The sequence below is a fragment of the Lissotriton helveticus genome, chromosome 4_1, assembly GCF_964261635.1.
Source record: "Lissotriton helveticus chromosome 4_1, aLisHel1.1, whole genome shotgun sequence".
Classification (NCBI taxonomy): Eukaryota; Metazoa; Chordata; class Amphibia; order Caudata; family Salamandridae; genus Lissotriton; species Lissotriton helveticus.
The window spans coordinates 2,110,164,519-2,110,180,117 of record NC_136063.1 but is presented as its reverse complement, the minus strand read 5'-3'; the positions used below and the strand labels follow the sequence as shown (position 1 = coordinate 2,110,180,117).

Sequence of the window (15,599 nt, the reverse complement as noted above, 5' to 3'; positions counted from 1 at the left end):
GATTTCACCCCTCTGGGAAAAAACCATAATGGCCAAGGTCATCACCCATTCTAGGCAGAAGCAGGGTATGCAATGGTCACCCCTGGAAAACATGAGAGCAACCGTGAAGGGTTCAAGGTATTAGAGAACTACAGGAGTAGCAGCATACTGAGGCTGCTTTTTCCTGTACTATGGCAAAAAAAAAAAAGCTGTACTTGTTTGGATTTTAAAAAAAATTGATTTATCCAGATGGTTCTCCAGTTGCCAGCTAACCCTTTTCTCAAGCAGTTTACTGTGAAGATTGCTTTCTTGAATGTATGAGGATTCAAGATGCATGAATGATTGCACGAGCCGCCAACTAACTTTGTTGGCAGTACCTGGCACAGGCGCAAATTCTTTGAGTAATACTGAGGTGTCCACCATACAGAAATAGGAGCTAGCACAAACGTGGAATCTATCCAATGAACAGGCAACGGATCATTCCAGGGATATTACCAAAATCAAGACACACAGGGCAGAAACTTGGAGTAACACCTCTTATGGAGGCAGCTTTGCACTAATGTAGCGTTTTGGAACAGCTTTTGTCTATGTACCTGTATTTCTCAAGCCATTTAGCTTCCAAACTCCAACACTGTTTCATGTCTTCAGCTCTACAGTGTGTCATGTACAATGGAATGCAGGATTTTAGGAATGGTCCCAACGAGTTCTGTGCACCTGTCCAAATCACTCTGCGTCACTGATGATTTGCGCAACTATGCCAATAACTGAAATTATTTACTAGTAAATTTAGATAGGAGTTAACTAAATGCCTTGATTTATGGAACTTTTAATGCTAGCTTTTCATTGGTATTACCTGTGGTAGAAAGTAGGGGACAAAATTAAACATCAGTATGACCAGCCCAGGAGGAGAAGTTGTGGAATAGAAATTGTAACAGAAAACAATTTCTACAGCACGTTCAGCCAGTTATCAGTATTGTATTGGTATTTATAGAGGGCACAGCTACCAAACAAGGGTCTCCAGGCGCTAGACAGGTCAGCAGGCAGAGCCACATAGACTGCTAAACAACAACCCCAAAGACAGAGTCAGACCTGGCAACTGGAGAACAAGGTCTTAAGGTTCTTACAGAAGGTGAGCAAAGAGTGACAATTCCTGAGCTCAGCTGGATGAGAGTTTCAGAGCTTCGTGCCTCAGAAAGAAAATGAGCTTCCTTTCATGCGCGCAAGACAAAACCTGGGCAATGTAAACAGTGAAAGGGCTGGATGATCTCAACTGTCGGGAGGGGACATGGAGTTTCACCAGGCCTTGTAGACTATATACAGTCATGACAGTTGAAGATACAAACAATGAAGCTACAGTTAATATGAATTTAGAAATGTATAATAAAGAGGATGATGCAGGAAATCTCAAGCACAATTTGTAGGAGACCGATGCCCTTTAATTTATCTGACCAACAAAATGTTGCGCAGAGATGGGAAAAATGGAGGAGATTTGAACATTTTTTAAAAGCAACATGTAAAAAATATACAGATGAGCAAGCAAAAGAGTTGTTACTTAATCTTGTAGGGGATGATGTTGAGAACTTAATAATTACATTCCCAGAACAAAAACGAGATACGTATAAAGGGCTTATGACGTTTTTAAAGACATGTTTGAGCCTCACAGAAATGTAGATTTTGAAAGATAGATACAATATTAACATGGCTTGTCACCAGGAAGAAGAACAAATGGATGACTATGTCACAACACTAAAAATAATTGGTGACATGTTGTGAATTTGATCAATTTAGCAGTGAAGAGGCAATAAGACTGTGATGCAAGGTTGAAACTCAATATAATTTAGGGAGACACTTTTAGAAAAAAAATTATGATCTGCAGGAGATTTTGAGAATGGCTAAAACAGATATGCAAGCTTAGAAACATGCTGCAAATATGAAAGACGGGAAAATGAAAACAGAAGAAGTGAGACAAAAGCCAAAGAAAATAAATATTAGAGAGAAAGTAGAAAGGCTAAACAAAGAAGGAGGTTGCGTTGTAGAAGTGGACTTCAATTCCCACATTTGAAAACCTGTCCAGCAATGGGACAGCAATGCAAAGAATGCGGAAGATACAATCACTTTGCAAGTGTACGTAGATTCAAAAAAGAAAAAGAAAAAAAAATTTGTAATGAAAGAGAAGACTGGAAGCAAGTAAATCTGCCTGTAAAGAATTTTGTAAACACAAAGTATGTAAGACAAACGGTAGGAGTTGAAGATTATGAAGAAGAGGTGGAGTACTCTGAACAACTTTACATGATGCAAGAAGAAAGTGAACCTCGACAATTCATTGTTATTAAAAGAGCAACAAAAAAAAAAAAAGCGCACGTGTGGATCTATTGGTTGGTTTACAAAAGGTTCCATTTGTACTAGATAATGGAGCAACGTCTAACAATGTGTGTAACTGAATATATGAAAATTCCTTAAACAACCTCCTTTAAGTCCTTCGAATGTTAGCGTTTTCCAGTTTGGAGCTAAGAATCCTGTTTTATGTTTAGGAAAGTTTGAAGAAACATTACAATATGGGGGTGTGACAAGAAAAGAAGACCTACATGTCTTAAAGGGTGAAGTTCGGTGACCTAGTCTGTTGAGCAATGCCACTGCTCACATCATGGGTTTGTTAGCAAACAACTGTAACATGGGTTTGTTAGCAATGAACTGTAACATGTCAATGGATCATCCAGTTTTAAGAAAATATCCTAAACTGTTTGAGGGATTAGGTAAACTAAAGGACTAAAACAATTACTCTGCATATAAATGAAACAATAAGACCCAGAGCGCACACACATCAAAGAATACCTGTTCATTTGCAGGCAAGGGTAGAGAAAGATCAAGCCACTGCTTGAGCAAGACATAATTGAAAAAGTGACAGGACCAACACCTTGGGTGTCACCCGTTGTAATTGTTCGAAAGAAAAATACTGAAGATGTCAGAATTTGTGTTGATATGAGTATTCTAAACAGTTATTGAGAGAGCGAGCGATATCCTGGCCCTCATTTGAATGATATGATCAGCAGTATTAATGGGGCTGCATTTTTTTTCCAAAATTGACTAATACAAAGGACATCACCAATTGGAAATTGACAATCAGTAAAGATAATCAAAATGAGACATTCGCTATTTGCGACCCTATTCGCCTTTTAGGTAATCACAAATCGTGATTTCCTAAAAAACAAACTGAATAAATACTGATCAGTTAAATTTTATGCATGTTCTTTCATACATGACGAAGGGCAATTATCGAATCGCTATTTGCAAACATTTGCAATTTGGCAATTGCTATCCAGTTGCTTCATACATCTAGCACTAATTTCTTTCAATGTTTGAGAAAAGGGGGTGGAATTCAATATTCTTTGTGTTGATGGAGTTCATGTGAGATGAATAGCCCGGGAGAGGATTGGGGGTTGGGGGGTGGGGGGGGGGGGGGGTGGGGAAGGATATAGCTCGTCTCACCCTTTTCAGGTGGCAGATAGGATCTTGGTGGGGAGCGGAGGGGGCTTAAATTCCAACAGTTCTACAGGATATATTTATTTTGAACCACAACATCTTGTAACCTATTTTTTTTCCAGATAAAGTTAAACGTGGGCAAAACGTTTGGAATTTTTGCCAGAATATCCACTGAACAGAAAGCCTGCCTGTAGATGAGAAACAGTTTGGTCAGAAGTATTTTGCTACTGCAAAATTGCAAACCAAGTGAATTCCCAGATTCCTAGTTGTCAGTGCTCTTTATCAATTGGCTCAAACGCTATAGGGTCACCCTTTGTTAATAGAATATCAATTACAAGTTTTTTTGCATTATAATAAGCAGTTCAGCTACCACCAACTTGTGAATATCTTAGAATTAATACATAGAGTGGACATACAACCCAAGATTGGGCTGCAACTCTCATGCAATGCTTCTGAAGTAGGACAGACAAAAGAGAGATGACATGCCAAAAGTTTGAGTCCAACTTCTGAAGTAAAACTTTCACATGCTTCCTTAGAAAAGAGAAAGACAGTGAACTCAGATTTGGGGATGAACTAGAAGACTCCGTCAAAGAGATGCAAGCATTGAGAATTATTACATCAAGGCAGTTTTGAAATTAAGTCCAAGTGAAAAATTTGATCAGAAGGAGAATCACTTCTATGTGGCAGGCCTCAAATTTTGTAAACCTATCTTAATTTGGAGGCTGAGCTGCTTAGTTCATCTAACTGCTTTTGAAAACTTAGGCCTTCATTCAGAATCGTGAATACTAAGGGATGTAGTAAAACTGGATTCCTAATCCCCCATGCACTTCATCAGGAAAAAGATGCCAAAATGTGCGAATCGGGTACAAAAATAGTGATTCCCATATTAGTTTCCCATTTCTCAAGAGACATTCACTGTGCAACCTGAAATACTATGGTGTTATGCACAACTCAGGATAAAGACCATCATTACAATGGTGCCCCAAACCTGTTCATTTGAGATGCAAGTCTGATAAAGGATTACAAGTCAAATACAAACTGCAAAATGAAGAAGTTGGGGCAAGCAATTTGTGGCAGGTAAAAATCTAAAATTGCATGTGCAAAAAATGTGATTTCAGTTCACACAAGCCCAGCTGGGATGCATAAAGAGAAGCAGTAGCAGAAGAGCTCAATTCCAAATCTAAGGAAGGTGGAAGTGGGTGGATTGAAAAGGACAGGTAAACGACAACAAACGATGAAAAACTGATCAGAGGCAAATTTGACACCCGCTAATTACTACATCTATGCTACACTACTCTACTATGTTAGAGGTAAGTCATAGGTGCACAATTTGCACCAGCTTTCAGCATTGGCATTGTAGTCTTAGTCTTAATGTTCTCATAAGGTAAAGGACCCACAACAAATCCCTAAAAACTTGGATTTTCGGAGCCATGCTCTTTGCACAAAAGAGTAGGAATGTAATATTGCCATTTTATCAATCTTTGGCTGCTTTCCTCTATCTTGGACAAAGAGCACTTTGAGAATCAAAGGAACCATTTGATAGACTTTCGTTAACTCAACGAACATACCTTCTGCGGGTTTTGCTTCTGTTGCGGGTGTTTGACTGATCCTTTTTGCACTTCAATTCTGTATCTGCAAATAATTTTCAAATATTCTGCCTATTGACCTACATTTTGCACTTATCCTTTTCAACCTACACAATGCAAAAGTGCAAAGCCGGATCGATTCAGTTTTCAGCTTTTTAAATTTTGCACATGAACCAAATTAGCTTGTTCTCTAGGGGTAGAATATATTGATTCGTGAATCAGGCATGTGAAAGTAGTAGAGTTCACAGAGTGAAGGCTCTGTCATGCAGGATTGGTCATAAAACAACATGTTACTATGTCACCAACTGGAAAATCACCAATCACTTCTTTCTGTACTCACTCCCCAGGGCGCGACAAATGCACTCGCCCGCTCACATTTGCGAGGGAGAATGGATGAGGACAAGCTATTTTTAGGTCCTACTCGCTCTTTATGGTGAGTAGGAAGACAGACTAACTTTGGTCCTCTGTCTTTGAAAACGGAGCAAAAGTGACAAGATAAGATTTAAAGGCAGTTTTATTGCTCAAAGGGACTGAGCAATAAAGATGCCTTTAAATCTTGTTAACTTGTCACTTTTGCTCCGTTTTCAGAGACAGAGGTCAAGAAGGTTGCAGTTGGGTCGAGGGGATTTTCCAAGTTACTAGACCTGCAGGACTAGTAAAATGTTTTAGATTTGTCGAGCCTGCTCCCCAGAAGTTGCAAAATAATATATATATATTTTTTTTAAAAGCACCCGCTCAAGCAAATCCAAATGATCTTAGCTTACCCAGTGCTTTTATGTTATTATTGTTTTTAGGTTTCGCCTGCGTAGGCTGCGCATGCGCAGTCTCGCTGGCGAGATCTAATGATTTTGAGGAGCTTTCACTAGCGAGCTTTAAGCCACGCCCCTCCCCCATTGGCCAGCGTCACCGTTTATGCTAAACTTTATACTTTTATACTACCTTTATCTATCTCTATCTTTATGGGGCCAAACACATGGCCCCATAAAGATAGGAAACCTTTTACGGCAGGGAGGAAGGCAGACGAGCCAGTCCAAGTGGGACGGCTCAAAAAGAGAAAAGTATAGGAAAGCAGGCCGCATGTTTATTTTTGCATCGCGCTTAAAGTCAAAGCGTGATGCAAAAATAAACAGTGGCTGACTGGCAAGCACTTTTTTTGAGTGCGTTCTTTCCTTGTTTTTGGTAGTAAGGACAACCACTCGTTATCTCTGGCTTGTGCTAGTTCGTAGATTTTCTGTTGCCGAATGGACATTATCAGAAACTATTTGACTTCTGGGGCCATTTCACGAGGGTGTATGTTCACGTGGACCAGAGAGAGTTGTGTGTCCTTTTTTTTTTTTATAGAGTTGTAGTTTTTGAAGTGCATGTAATTAACTCGCAGTTTCTCTGAGTTAAAGTGTGCACAGCTCGGAAACAGTATGAAGCAACGGACTACTCAGTGTTTCCGAGCTGTACTTTCAGCAGCATGTGCACTAACGCAAGAAATTCTGATTCTCTGCCCCGTTGTGTGTGTACACAAGTGAAAATCTATGGGAGAGAAAGGCTGATAACAGCTCCTTTATCCCGGCTGTCTGCTGCTTAGCTACTCGGAGGGCAGCAGGCTTCAAAGTGACTGCTGAGTGACCAGATAAAGAGCTGAGACCAAAGTGTGCTGCAGAAGGAGGGGTTCTGTGTGAATGTGGCTTAAAATGGCTTTCAGGAACATGATTGGCATTGCCAATAGGTCTCGCTTGTGGGACCTTATAAGTATTTAGTTTTGCAGCACAATATCCTTGTTGCATAATCGGATATTGTGCTGCAAAACTAAATACTTATAAGGTCCCACAAGCGAGACCTATTGGCAATGCCAATGCTTGTTTAAGTCAGCTCCGTTTGGCAATGGGCAGAGAGTGTCTCTCTGTGGTGTTGATACATTCCATCTTTGGAGTGCCCAAATGTATGAAATCAAACGCAACCTGGACGAGGGAGAAACTGCAGTAAGCATATTCTAACAGGTGCCTCATATAAACTATCCAGATTCAGGGTTCCACAGATTCGGTAAAATTAACATGAGTAATAGTAATGCTAGCTTGTTACAACATCAACCAGTCCTCTTTTTGTTGCAGATTCACTCTTGTCAGAGACCCAAGTAAATCCATTTTTAGGCTGGGAAGGGATGCAAACAACCACAAAATTGTTTCTCCACAGATAAAAGTATAAATCTCCAATAGATGAATAGGGAAAAATTTAGCAAATTAACGTTGTGTGGCATGTTTAAACATACACAAACATACACTTCCTACTTTGTGCATTTATAGATCGCCATTCATGAGAATAACATTGAATATACAAACAATTCCAAGAAATTGGGATCTGTTGCGATTTACGTATGAACAAATTTAACTAGGGCATTTCTAGCTCAAACGGTTTAAAAGCTACTAAAAACATGACAACACGTGTCCCTACACACTGTAAGACCCTTCGCAAAGGATGACTTGTCGCTGTCATTTGCTTATTATTGTATTTGGGTGTTAAAGTGGTACTAATAAAATAGAATCTTTTCCAAAATAATGAAGTAACACTGTCACGAAATATGATGCTCCATAATTTGCCCTTTTTTGCAGTGTAAGTTAGTCAACCCTGCCACATAATGTGGCCCTCCTCAGCAGCGTAATTCCAGTGACCCTGCGTATACTGCACTTTAAAACGGCCACCCACAACAGGAAAGCTCCAGTGTGCACAGAATCTATGGTAGCAAATCACTGACTATTTGGTTAAGATTACCACACGGCGAGCCCTGCCCGTGACAATGCTCCCTCCAGCTCTCCCACGCCTTGGCAGGCCTCTTTCCTCCTGAGCATGGGTGGGCCGCGGGCTGCGCTGATTTCTGCCATGTGGTGCTGATGATTCACTGCCTGGCCCTGCCAGATCATGCCGTGATTTTCGTGTGTCACACGTGCGAAATACTCGGCAACGTTCTCATAGTGACGGAAATGAGCTCGTTCCTTAGTGCGAGATTCTTCGCGCACTGGACGCAGACCCGTTGCCAGGCAACAGCGCAGAATCATCTTGGGCTTTACGTTTGTAGATTGCGCGTGATGTCAGTGGAAGAGACCATTGCGCCCCAGATAAAAATATAAATATATATATATATACAATTCTACTTTTCATCTGTGTCAGGTTCGGTAAATGTAATACAAATAACTAACGTGCCTCACTGCTGCGGGATGAAGCGCGCCTTAAAAATAGACAAAATGCCGTAACCAAGCAGTGTACATGGAGCGCCACATGCTCGCTCTCGGATGGTATTGTCATGAGTGCTTCCGCCAAGGAAGTGCCCTGTGCTTCTGTTGGTTGCAGATAACAATTCGATTGTGTGTTATCATGTGCACCGTTTGGGGTGAACCTCCGGCCTTCTGTCCTCCGCATGATGCGCTTTCGTCGCTGCCCTAGAGGGATGTTTTTACGGGCCTCTGTAGACACCACCCATATCCTCTCTTTCTCATTCGATGTGTAATTATCTAAAAATATGTTGCTTGCAGGGAGGGACAACTGTGAAGTACATTTTACACAAGAATTGGACTTAGTTCAGGCGTGAGTTGTTATGGAAATACGGCGTTTCTGTTTCTGTCGACGTAATACCACAGCAGTTATCTCGTGTTCATCTTGTATGGCTGTTGCTATTTCAGTTTATAGTATAACATGCATAATAGATCTGAATGTACATGTAAACTGGAAAATCCTACACAGTGACATGAACACAGTACTCATAGGGGTTGTTTTTGCTCAAGTGGACGGGGGAACACGGCCTGGGGGAAGCTGGCTGGGGAGGGGGAGGAGAAATGCAAGGAAGTTAGGGGAGGAGAAGCCGAGAAGCCGCAGAGCGCACGCTGGGCGAAGCCCTTTGATGTGCTCTGCGGCAAGATGCAATTAGGAGGAAGGGAGGCTGATGCGCGTTCGTGTTGATCACGTGGTTCACGTGAACTTCGTGAAAACGCCAGGCAAAAAGCTGGTGGTTTCACGAGCAGTTTGCCGACTTGAATTCTCGCTCCGCTCAATGCGCATGCGCGCATCGATAGGTCGCGAGACCTAAAAACCACTTAATTACAAACAGAATTGCTTTAACTTAAACGAGGGCCAAACCTATTGCATTTTCAATGCTCGTTTAATTTTTGGAAGGTGAAAATAAAACAACTAAAATGGTCACCAGTGTGTCACAATGAATGTGTGGGTTGCTGGCAAAATAGGACACATGGTGAGTTGGGTTTCAGGGAAATATATATTACCCACCCACCAGTGTCATTCATTACTTAGGGCCTAATTTGACTATTACACCAAGAGGTCTCTAGAGTGGATGAGGAGACTAGAAATAGAATGTAAGACTAACAGAGCATTATTTAAAGTTACATGCATCCGAGAAAGACCGCTCCCTCTGTTATTTTCCCAGCAACCACACACTCTCGGCTGTAATATTGGAACGTATAAACGCCATACAAGACAGCCAGTGTGTGTGAATATGTGTCATCAACGGCCCCAAAAGCGCTGGGATGCCTGGCTGCACCTGGGGGGTGCCCAGGAGTGGACATTTCCCAGGGAAGCCAGGAAGGGTTCCTAAGTGGTATACGGACAGCGCCGGGACACCTCCGGTGGAGGTAGCTGTGCGCTTTACAAATTCCGACATTTACATTAAGCATGCATTATAATGCACCTGTTACCAAACATGAATCATGACGCACCAGTGGCCATTTTGGTTGTTTTACTTTACCGTTCCAAAATTTAAAATAAGCATTGGAAAAGACAATATGTTGACAAACACTTTATAAAGAAAGACAAGGTAATTTGGCTTTGCCAATGCTTTATTCTTCTCTTGTAACTTCTGAGGAATTAAACTGTTGAAAGTTGTAGAAATAGTTCTGTGGCAAGATTCAAACAAGAAACCACTAGACCAGTCTCCTGTAATATCAAAGAAAAGGTAAAAGTGGCTTCATAGTTTAGGATGTTGATAACAGGGAGAGCACAAGATATACATGTATAGAAAGTTACATGCACAATATGGTTTGGGCTTATACCAGTTCTGACATTCAAGCCGTTTTGCCCCTGCATAAAACCAGCTGAACAGACAGTTGAAAAGGGCTCTAATCGCCCGTCCCTGTGCACGCCTAGTGTGTAAGGACAATAGCTCTAGCCAGCAAAAACCATTTAAGAGAAAGAGGGAGTGGGTGAGGGAGAAAAGAAATACACCCATTGTTAAACTGCCATATTTTGATTAAAACCTTTGGTGTGTCTGTTTATAGAAAGGAATACAAAGATGCTAAGCTTATTTATTTATTTATTTTAAAGTTGCTCGGAGTAAATCTTCGACAGTGCGTACCGGGCACAGAGTCTCATCGGACTATCACCTGCCCATCGAAGACTAGCCGTCAATTTCTTGGTCATCCGTGGCTATCCTTTCTGGGATTACCTCTAACCTCTTCAATCACCTCAAGTTAATGTAATACTCCACAACAAAACATGCATTCTGAACAATTAATTCCAGAATACATCCCTTTTCATGCCCCCAAGGCATTCACCTGAGCCCAAAATTGTAAACATGTATTCTACTCCAGTATTTTGTTTTTTTGTACCGTGTAAGTATGTAAATCTCCTTATGTTACGTACTTGGTTCTATCGTAAAGCGCTCAGACACCTTTGGGTAAAGTCCGTGCTATATAAAATTGCATTAAATAAATACATGACAATCAATTACACCTTTCTAACGCCAAGTAGCTTAAATTAGCTTCTCGTTGATGCAAAGGACAAATTTCAAACACAATGCCTAGTCTGACTGGAACTAAGAGTACATTACGCTGTTAAATAAAGAGGCAGGATGGGAAAGCGAGGAGCTTTGTTTCCTAGATCCTACTTACACCAACTCGCCCGAGTTCACGAACATGACACTTTGGTTCAGACACCAGGGACACGGGGAGGGGGGCGGGAGAAAACAATTAAATTGATCACCACTACGTAGGGAGCTCATACGCCACCACGAAACGAGGGGATGCAAAGGGGGGCAGAACACCCAAAAGCGGAGGGGGTTGTTTCATTGTGCCATCTGTGGCTGGAGATTGTACGCCATAAGTGATTAGCTGCCACCCAGCCTCCGGGATGTGGGTTGTAAGGCTGTGTAAATGATTGAGGAAAGCACAGATGTGGATGCGATCCTGAGACTAAACTGGTGTATAAATGGTATAACCCGCAATACCTCTGCAATAAAAATTGTTATACAAAAAAAAAAAAAGGATGGGAAAGCGATGTCCTTCTGGCATTGTGAACTAATTCCAGCAATGTATGCACAAAAACTAGGTCATAATTCACACAAATTGCATACTGGAGAGTGTGCCTGCAGTGAGGCTGCGATAGTGCCTCAAAGTACACTAGTTCTGCCACCATCATAGGATTGAAAAAACTGGGGCCACATCCATCACCCCCAAAACCCCTCGCGCATCCCACCCATGATCTGCGTTGTGAGAAAATGCCACATCCGTAGGGTCTAAGAAAAGTGGAAGAGTAACTGAAAAAGACGAGCTGGGGCACTGGTTCAGATGGGTGGGTAGACCGGGTAGCCTCTGTACGTTCTAAAATGTGATGGCAGGGTATCCACGGTATACTGACACGATCCATCACTTACTGTGGAGGCCATGAGACCGGTAAACCCAGAATCACGAAGCAGGGAAAAGCAGCTACGGTCACTGGTCCAGCAAGCGGCGGGCTCCAAAGACCATTTCGCACTAGAAAAAGGAAAGACAGACTTAGACGCAGGAGGAAAAAATGGCTACATTGAATAGAAGTACGAGCGAACGGAGACACAATTTGTTTATGGGAAAGACATAACTTTGAAAGTAAGTTAGCGAATTAGTAATAATACAAATACAGGTCGAACCATTTACAAGTACAATCAACTGTAATTTCTACGAAAAAAAGTAAGTAATTAGATAATTTATTGTAAACTATGCAACGTAAAGTTATTAATAAAATGTGCTGTTACAACGAAAGCTAGTCTCAACTCAGTACATTATTTAAAGAGTTTAAGTTAATATCAATAAACATAGAAAAATTCAAGATGGCCGTTATACAGAACATCAGCCGAGTTGGAACCTTAAGTTGATAGTATCCGGGTTGGGTTTCTGTAGTAGTGCGCCTGCGCACTCTAATATGACGTCTATCTGCACGTGAACGAATTAAATCGTACGGTTTTGTATCCGCCTGATATCTGACGCAGGCAGGCTGGGAATTACAATATTAGCGCCATTAACTTAATGTCAGTATCTTCAGTCTCTGATGCAAGCACAGGGAAAACTCTACAGACGTTTGCTTTGATTGGTAAGAGCGAGCCCTCAGAGTTTCTAACAAACAATAATAACAAATTCAGTTAAGGAATGTCTAAGCACAATTCTGGAAACCTGGTGAGAACAAGCAGTTGCAATAGGTCTCGCATTAGGAAAATTTGAGCTATTGGTATTGTAAATTACAATTTTTTTTTTTATGTGTTGGTTTTGTAAATAGCGAAATTAATAGCTTTGTCATTTACAATGCCAATACTGTTCATTTTTGCAAATGTGACACCTATAGCATTTGTAATGCACATGTTTTGTATTTACGTGACTTGGATGTATTGATATTACAAATAACAATGGCTGATTTTTTTAAATAATTAATACTTAAATAAAATGTATTGTAATTTATAATGGCAATAGCTTAAACTTTTGTAAATAACTTTTGTGAAGATTATGTTCAGTGTATTTTATTGTGACGAAAATCCAAGAACAGAAGTGAAATATTAACATCTTTTTATGACATTTGTAATAAAGCTTGAAACATTGAGAGAACATATTTGAACCAGTTGTTGTTGAATGGTTGCACAGATTGATGCTGTGGTGGCGCGGAGTGATGTTGTGGTGGCGACGAGTGATGCTGAGGCGTTCAGTGATGATGTGGTAGCCCATAGTGATGTTGTGGTGCCCCTGAGTGATGCTGTGGTGGTGGTGCTGAGTGATAGATATAGTGAGTGCGATAGATAGTGTGAGGGCGGATGTGGCGGTGGGTGTGGTGGTGGTGGACGTGGGGGTTGTGGACATGGTGAAGGACGTGGTGGTGGAGGAGGTGGTGGTGATGGACATGGTGGTGGAGGTGGACATGGTGGTGGGTGTGATGGTGGTGGACATGGTGGTGGTGGACATGGTAGTTGTGGACATGGTGATGGACGTAGTGATGGTGGTGGTGGTGGACATGATGATGGTGGATGTGATGGTGGTGGATGTGGTGGTGGACGTGGTGGTGGTGGATGTGGTGGTGGTGGACGTGGTGGTGGACGTAGTGGTGGACATAGTGGTGGATGTGGTGGTGGATATGGTGGTGGTGGATGTGGTGGTGGTGGATGTGGTGGTGACGTGGTGTTGGTGGACGTAGTGGTGGATGTGGTGGTGGTGGACATGGTGGTGGTGGACGACGTGGTGGTGGTTGGTGTGGGAGGGTTAAAATCTGAAGCACTCCAGAGGCGATGAGAATCGCTTTTACAGAAAAGCAATGAGACAGGCATAATCTTTCAAAGATATCCGTAGTTTATTTGTGGATTTATTTTTCCTTATTACTTCATATGAAACGTAAATGTTCAATCCTTGTAAATACAGTCCGATTAAATCATAGGACAGTTCATCACATGTGTTGATGCTAATTACACTTTGAAACGAGCAAAAGGGGGGATTTTCTGGGAAGTAAAACAACTGAAATACGTGTCTGAATCCAAGAAGACAGATTGCGAGCAAGACAAAAACATTCAACTAGCAAAATGCTACGTCTGGGGTGAAGGAAACAAAACTACAGCAGTAAAAGACTCTAGCAGAAGGTGCTGAGTAGGGCGCCCCGTTTTGCGCGAAGCGTGTGGGTGAAAATACTGAATCTAAAAATACCCGAGTGAATTCACGTGTTCCGAGGCATTTATGTGCGGAAAACAGGAGAAAAAGAAATGTGCTTAGGACACACAAATGTAAGGGTTAAGAACTTGAATGGATCTGTGACACTAATCAGTGAGTGAGCTCAAAACAAAGAGAAGGAATCTTGCTGAAAAAAGCAAATGTGTCTTTAGATGTGTGACACGGACAAAAAAAAGTGACCTATGGACGTGGAAACAAGCATTATTAAAATGTAGCCTAGCCTAACAAGAAACAGCGCGGCAATCGGTGCAAGTGATGCCGCACAGTAAACCTGCTGGTTACCGAGTTAAATACTGGTGACCGAAAGTGATCGGTGAAAACACAGTGCTCTGAGCAAGTGAATATGTAAGAGTTAGCGCGGTTAAAAAGTTCAGAGAAATATGGCCGTCGGGCATACCTTAGTGCTTGAAGCTCACATTGCCGAAGCCAACCATGTCGGTGTTTAGTAAACGCCGTTGGGAGTGAAGTTAGCGGTGTGGTGACTTCAAGAAGTACTCCAAGACCCGGAATGCAGCCCCGGGGTCACAAGAAGTAGAAAACAGACAACGCGCTGCCGCAGCGTCTAAGAAGAAAGTGAGAGATGTGGGGAAACGTTAAGAGCATAAACGCGGCCGTGAAATGGGAGCCGCGAGCGTGGAAAAAAAATTTGACACAAAAGAATGCATGTGCCACGAGCGCTGTGAGGGAGCTAGGCAAGCATGCCAGCATTCACGAGCAGATGGTCCTATTTACCTATGGACGTGCAAACAAGCATTAGTAAAATGTAACGTAGCCTAACAAGAAACAGCGCTGCAATCAGTGCAAGTGATGCCACACATTAAACCTGCTGGTTAATGAGTTAAATACGGGTGAACGAAAGTGATCGGGGAAAACACAGTGCTCTGAACAAGTGAATATGTAAGAGTTAGCGCGGTTAACAAGTTTTGAAAAGGGCCTTCCACCACGCAGCTGCATTTTTAGTATTGTTGGAACCGTTTGAGCTAGAAACAAAAAATATTGTTGTTAAAATATGCAGACGATGTTGTAAATGCGGAAAATCTATAATTATGCGAAAATCACGCGACCGCACAATGGTATAATTTCCGTAGCCTTGCTTTTAGCCTACATGTATCATTCGGGCAAGCTCAACGGACTTAGGGACACATACTTCCCCAGAAAGATACTACGACTCGTGCTAGAAACAAAAACTTAACAGAAATATTGAAAGAATACTCAGTATATTATACTACAGTATACTAATTATAATGGTATACCACATGAACAGGAGAACAGTAATGGAATTAGTAATACGAATAATGACCATAATAAAACAGTACGCAGCACAGCTCTGCGATGCACACTAATGGCGGCACGGCGCTGTAAACATCTCAACATAGAACTCAATTGTAACTTTGAAAGTAACTCGCATCACGGTGACAGTGACAACAGGAATAACGCTGACACTCACAATAATCACATTAATAGGTATCATACAGTGTGTAGTGATGCGGTGCTTATATTCAATAACCAGTTTAGGCCGAGCCGTGGTGATATGTTATGTGCAAGGGAGTTATTGGGAGGGGGAGGGGGGGCGGGAGTGTGTGCAGGAGGAAAGGGACAACCTGAGAGG

At 41.8% G+C, this 15,599-nt stretch overlaps 1 protein-coding gene across 1 annotated transcript in view; it reads right to left on the bottom strand.

The window, feature by feature from the left end:
• LOC144829549 (NTF2-related export protein 1-like) overlaps positions 1-11,788 on the bottom strand; it is a 42,431-nt gene extending 30,643 nt beyond the window's left edge. The window contains exon 1 of the mRNA XM_078688789.1: positions 11,689-11,788. Coding sequence (XP_078544915.1) covers positions 11,689-11,700 — 12 coding nt within the window. The 5' untranslated portion in view covers positions 11,701-11,788. The remainder of the gene's footprint in view (positions 1-11,688) is intronic.
• Positions 11,789-15,599: the final 3,811 nt, after the last annotated feature.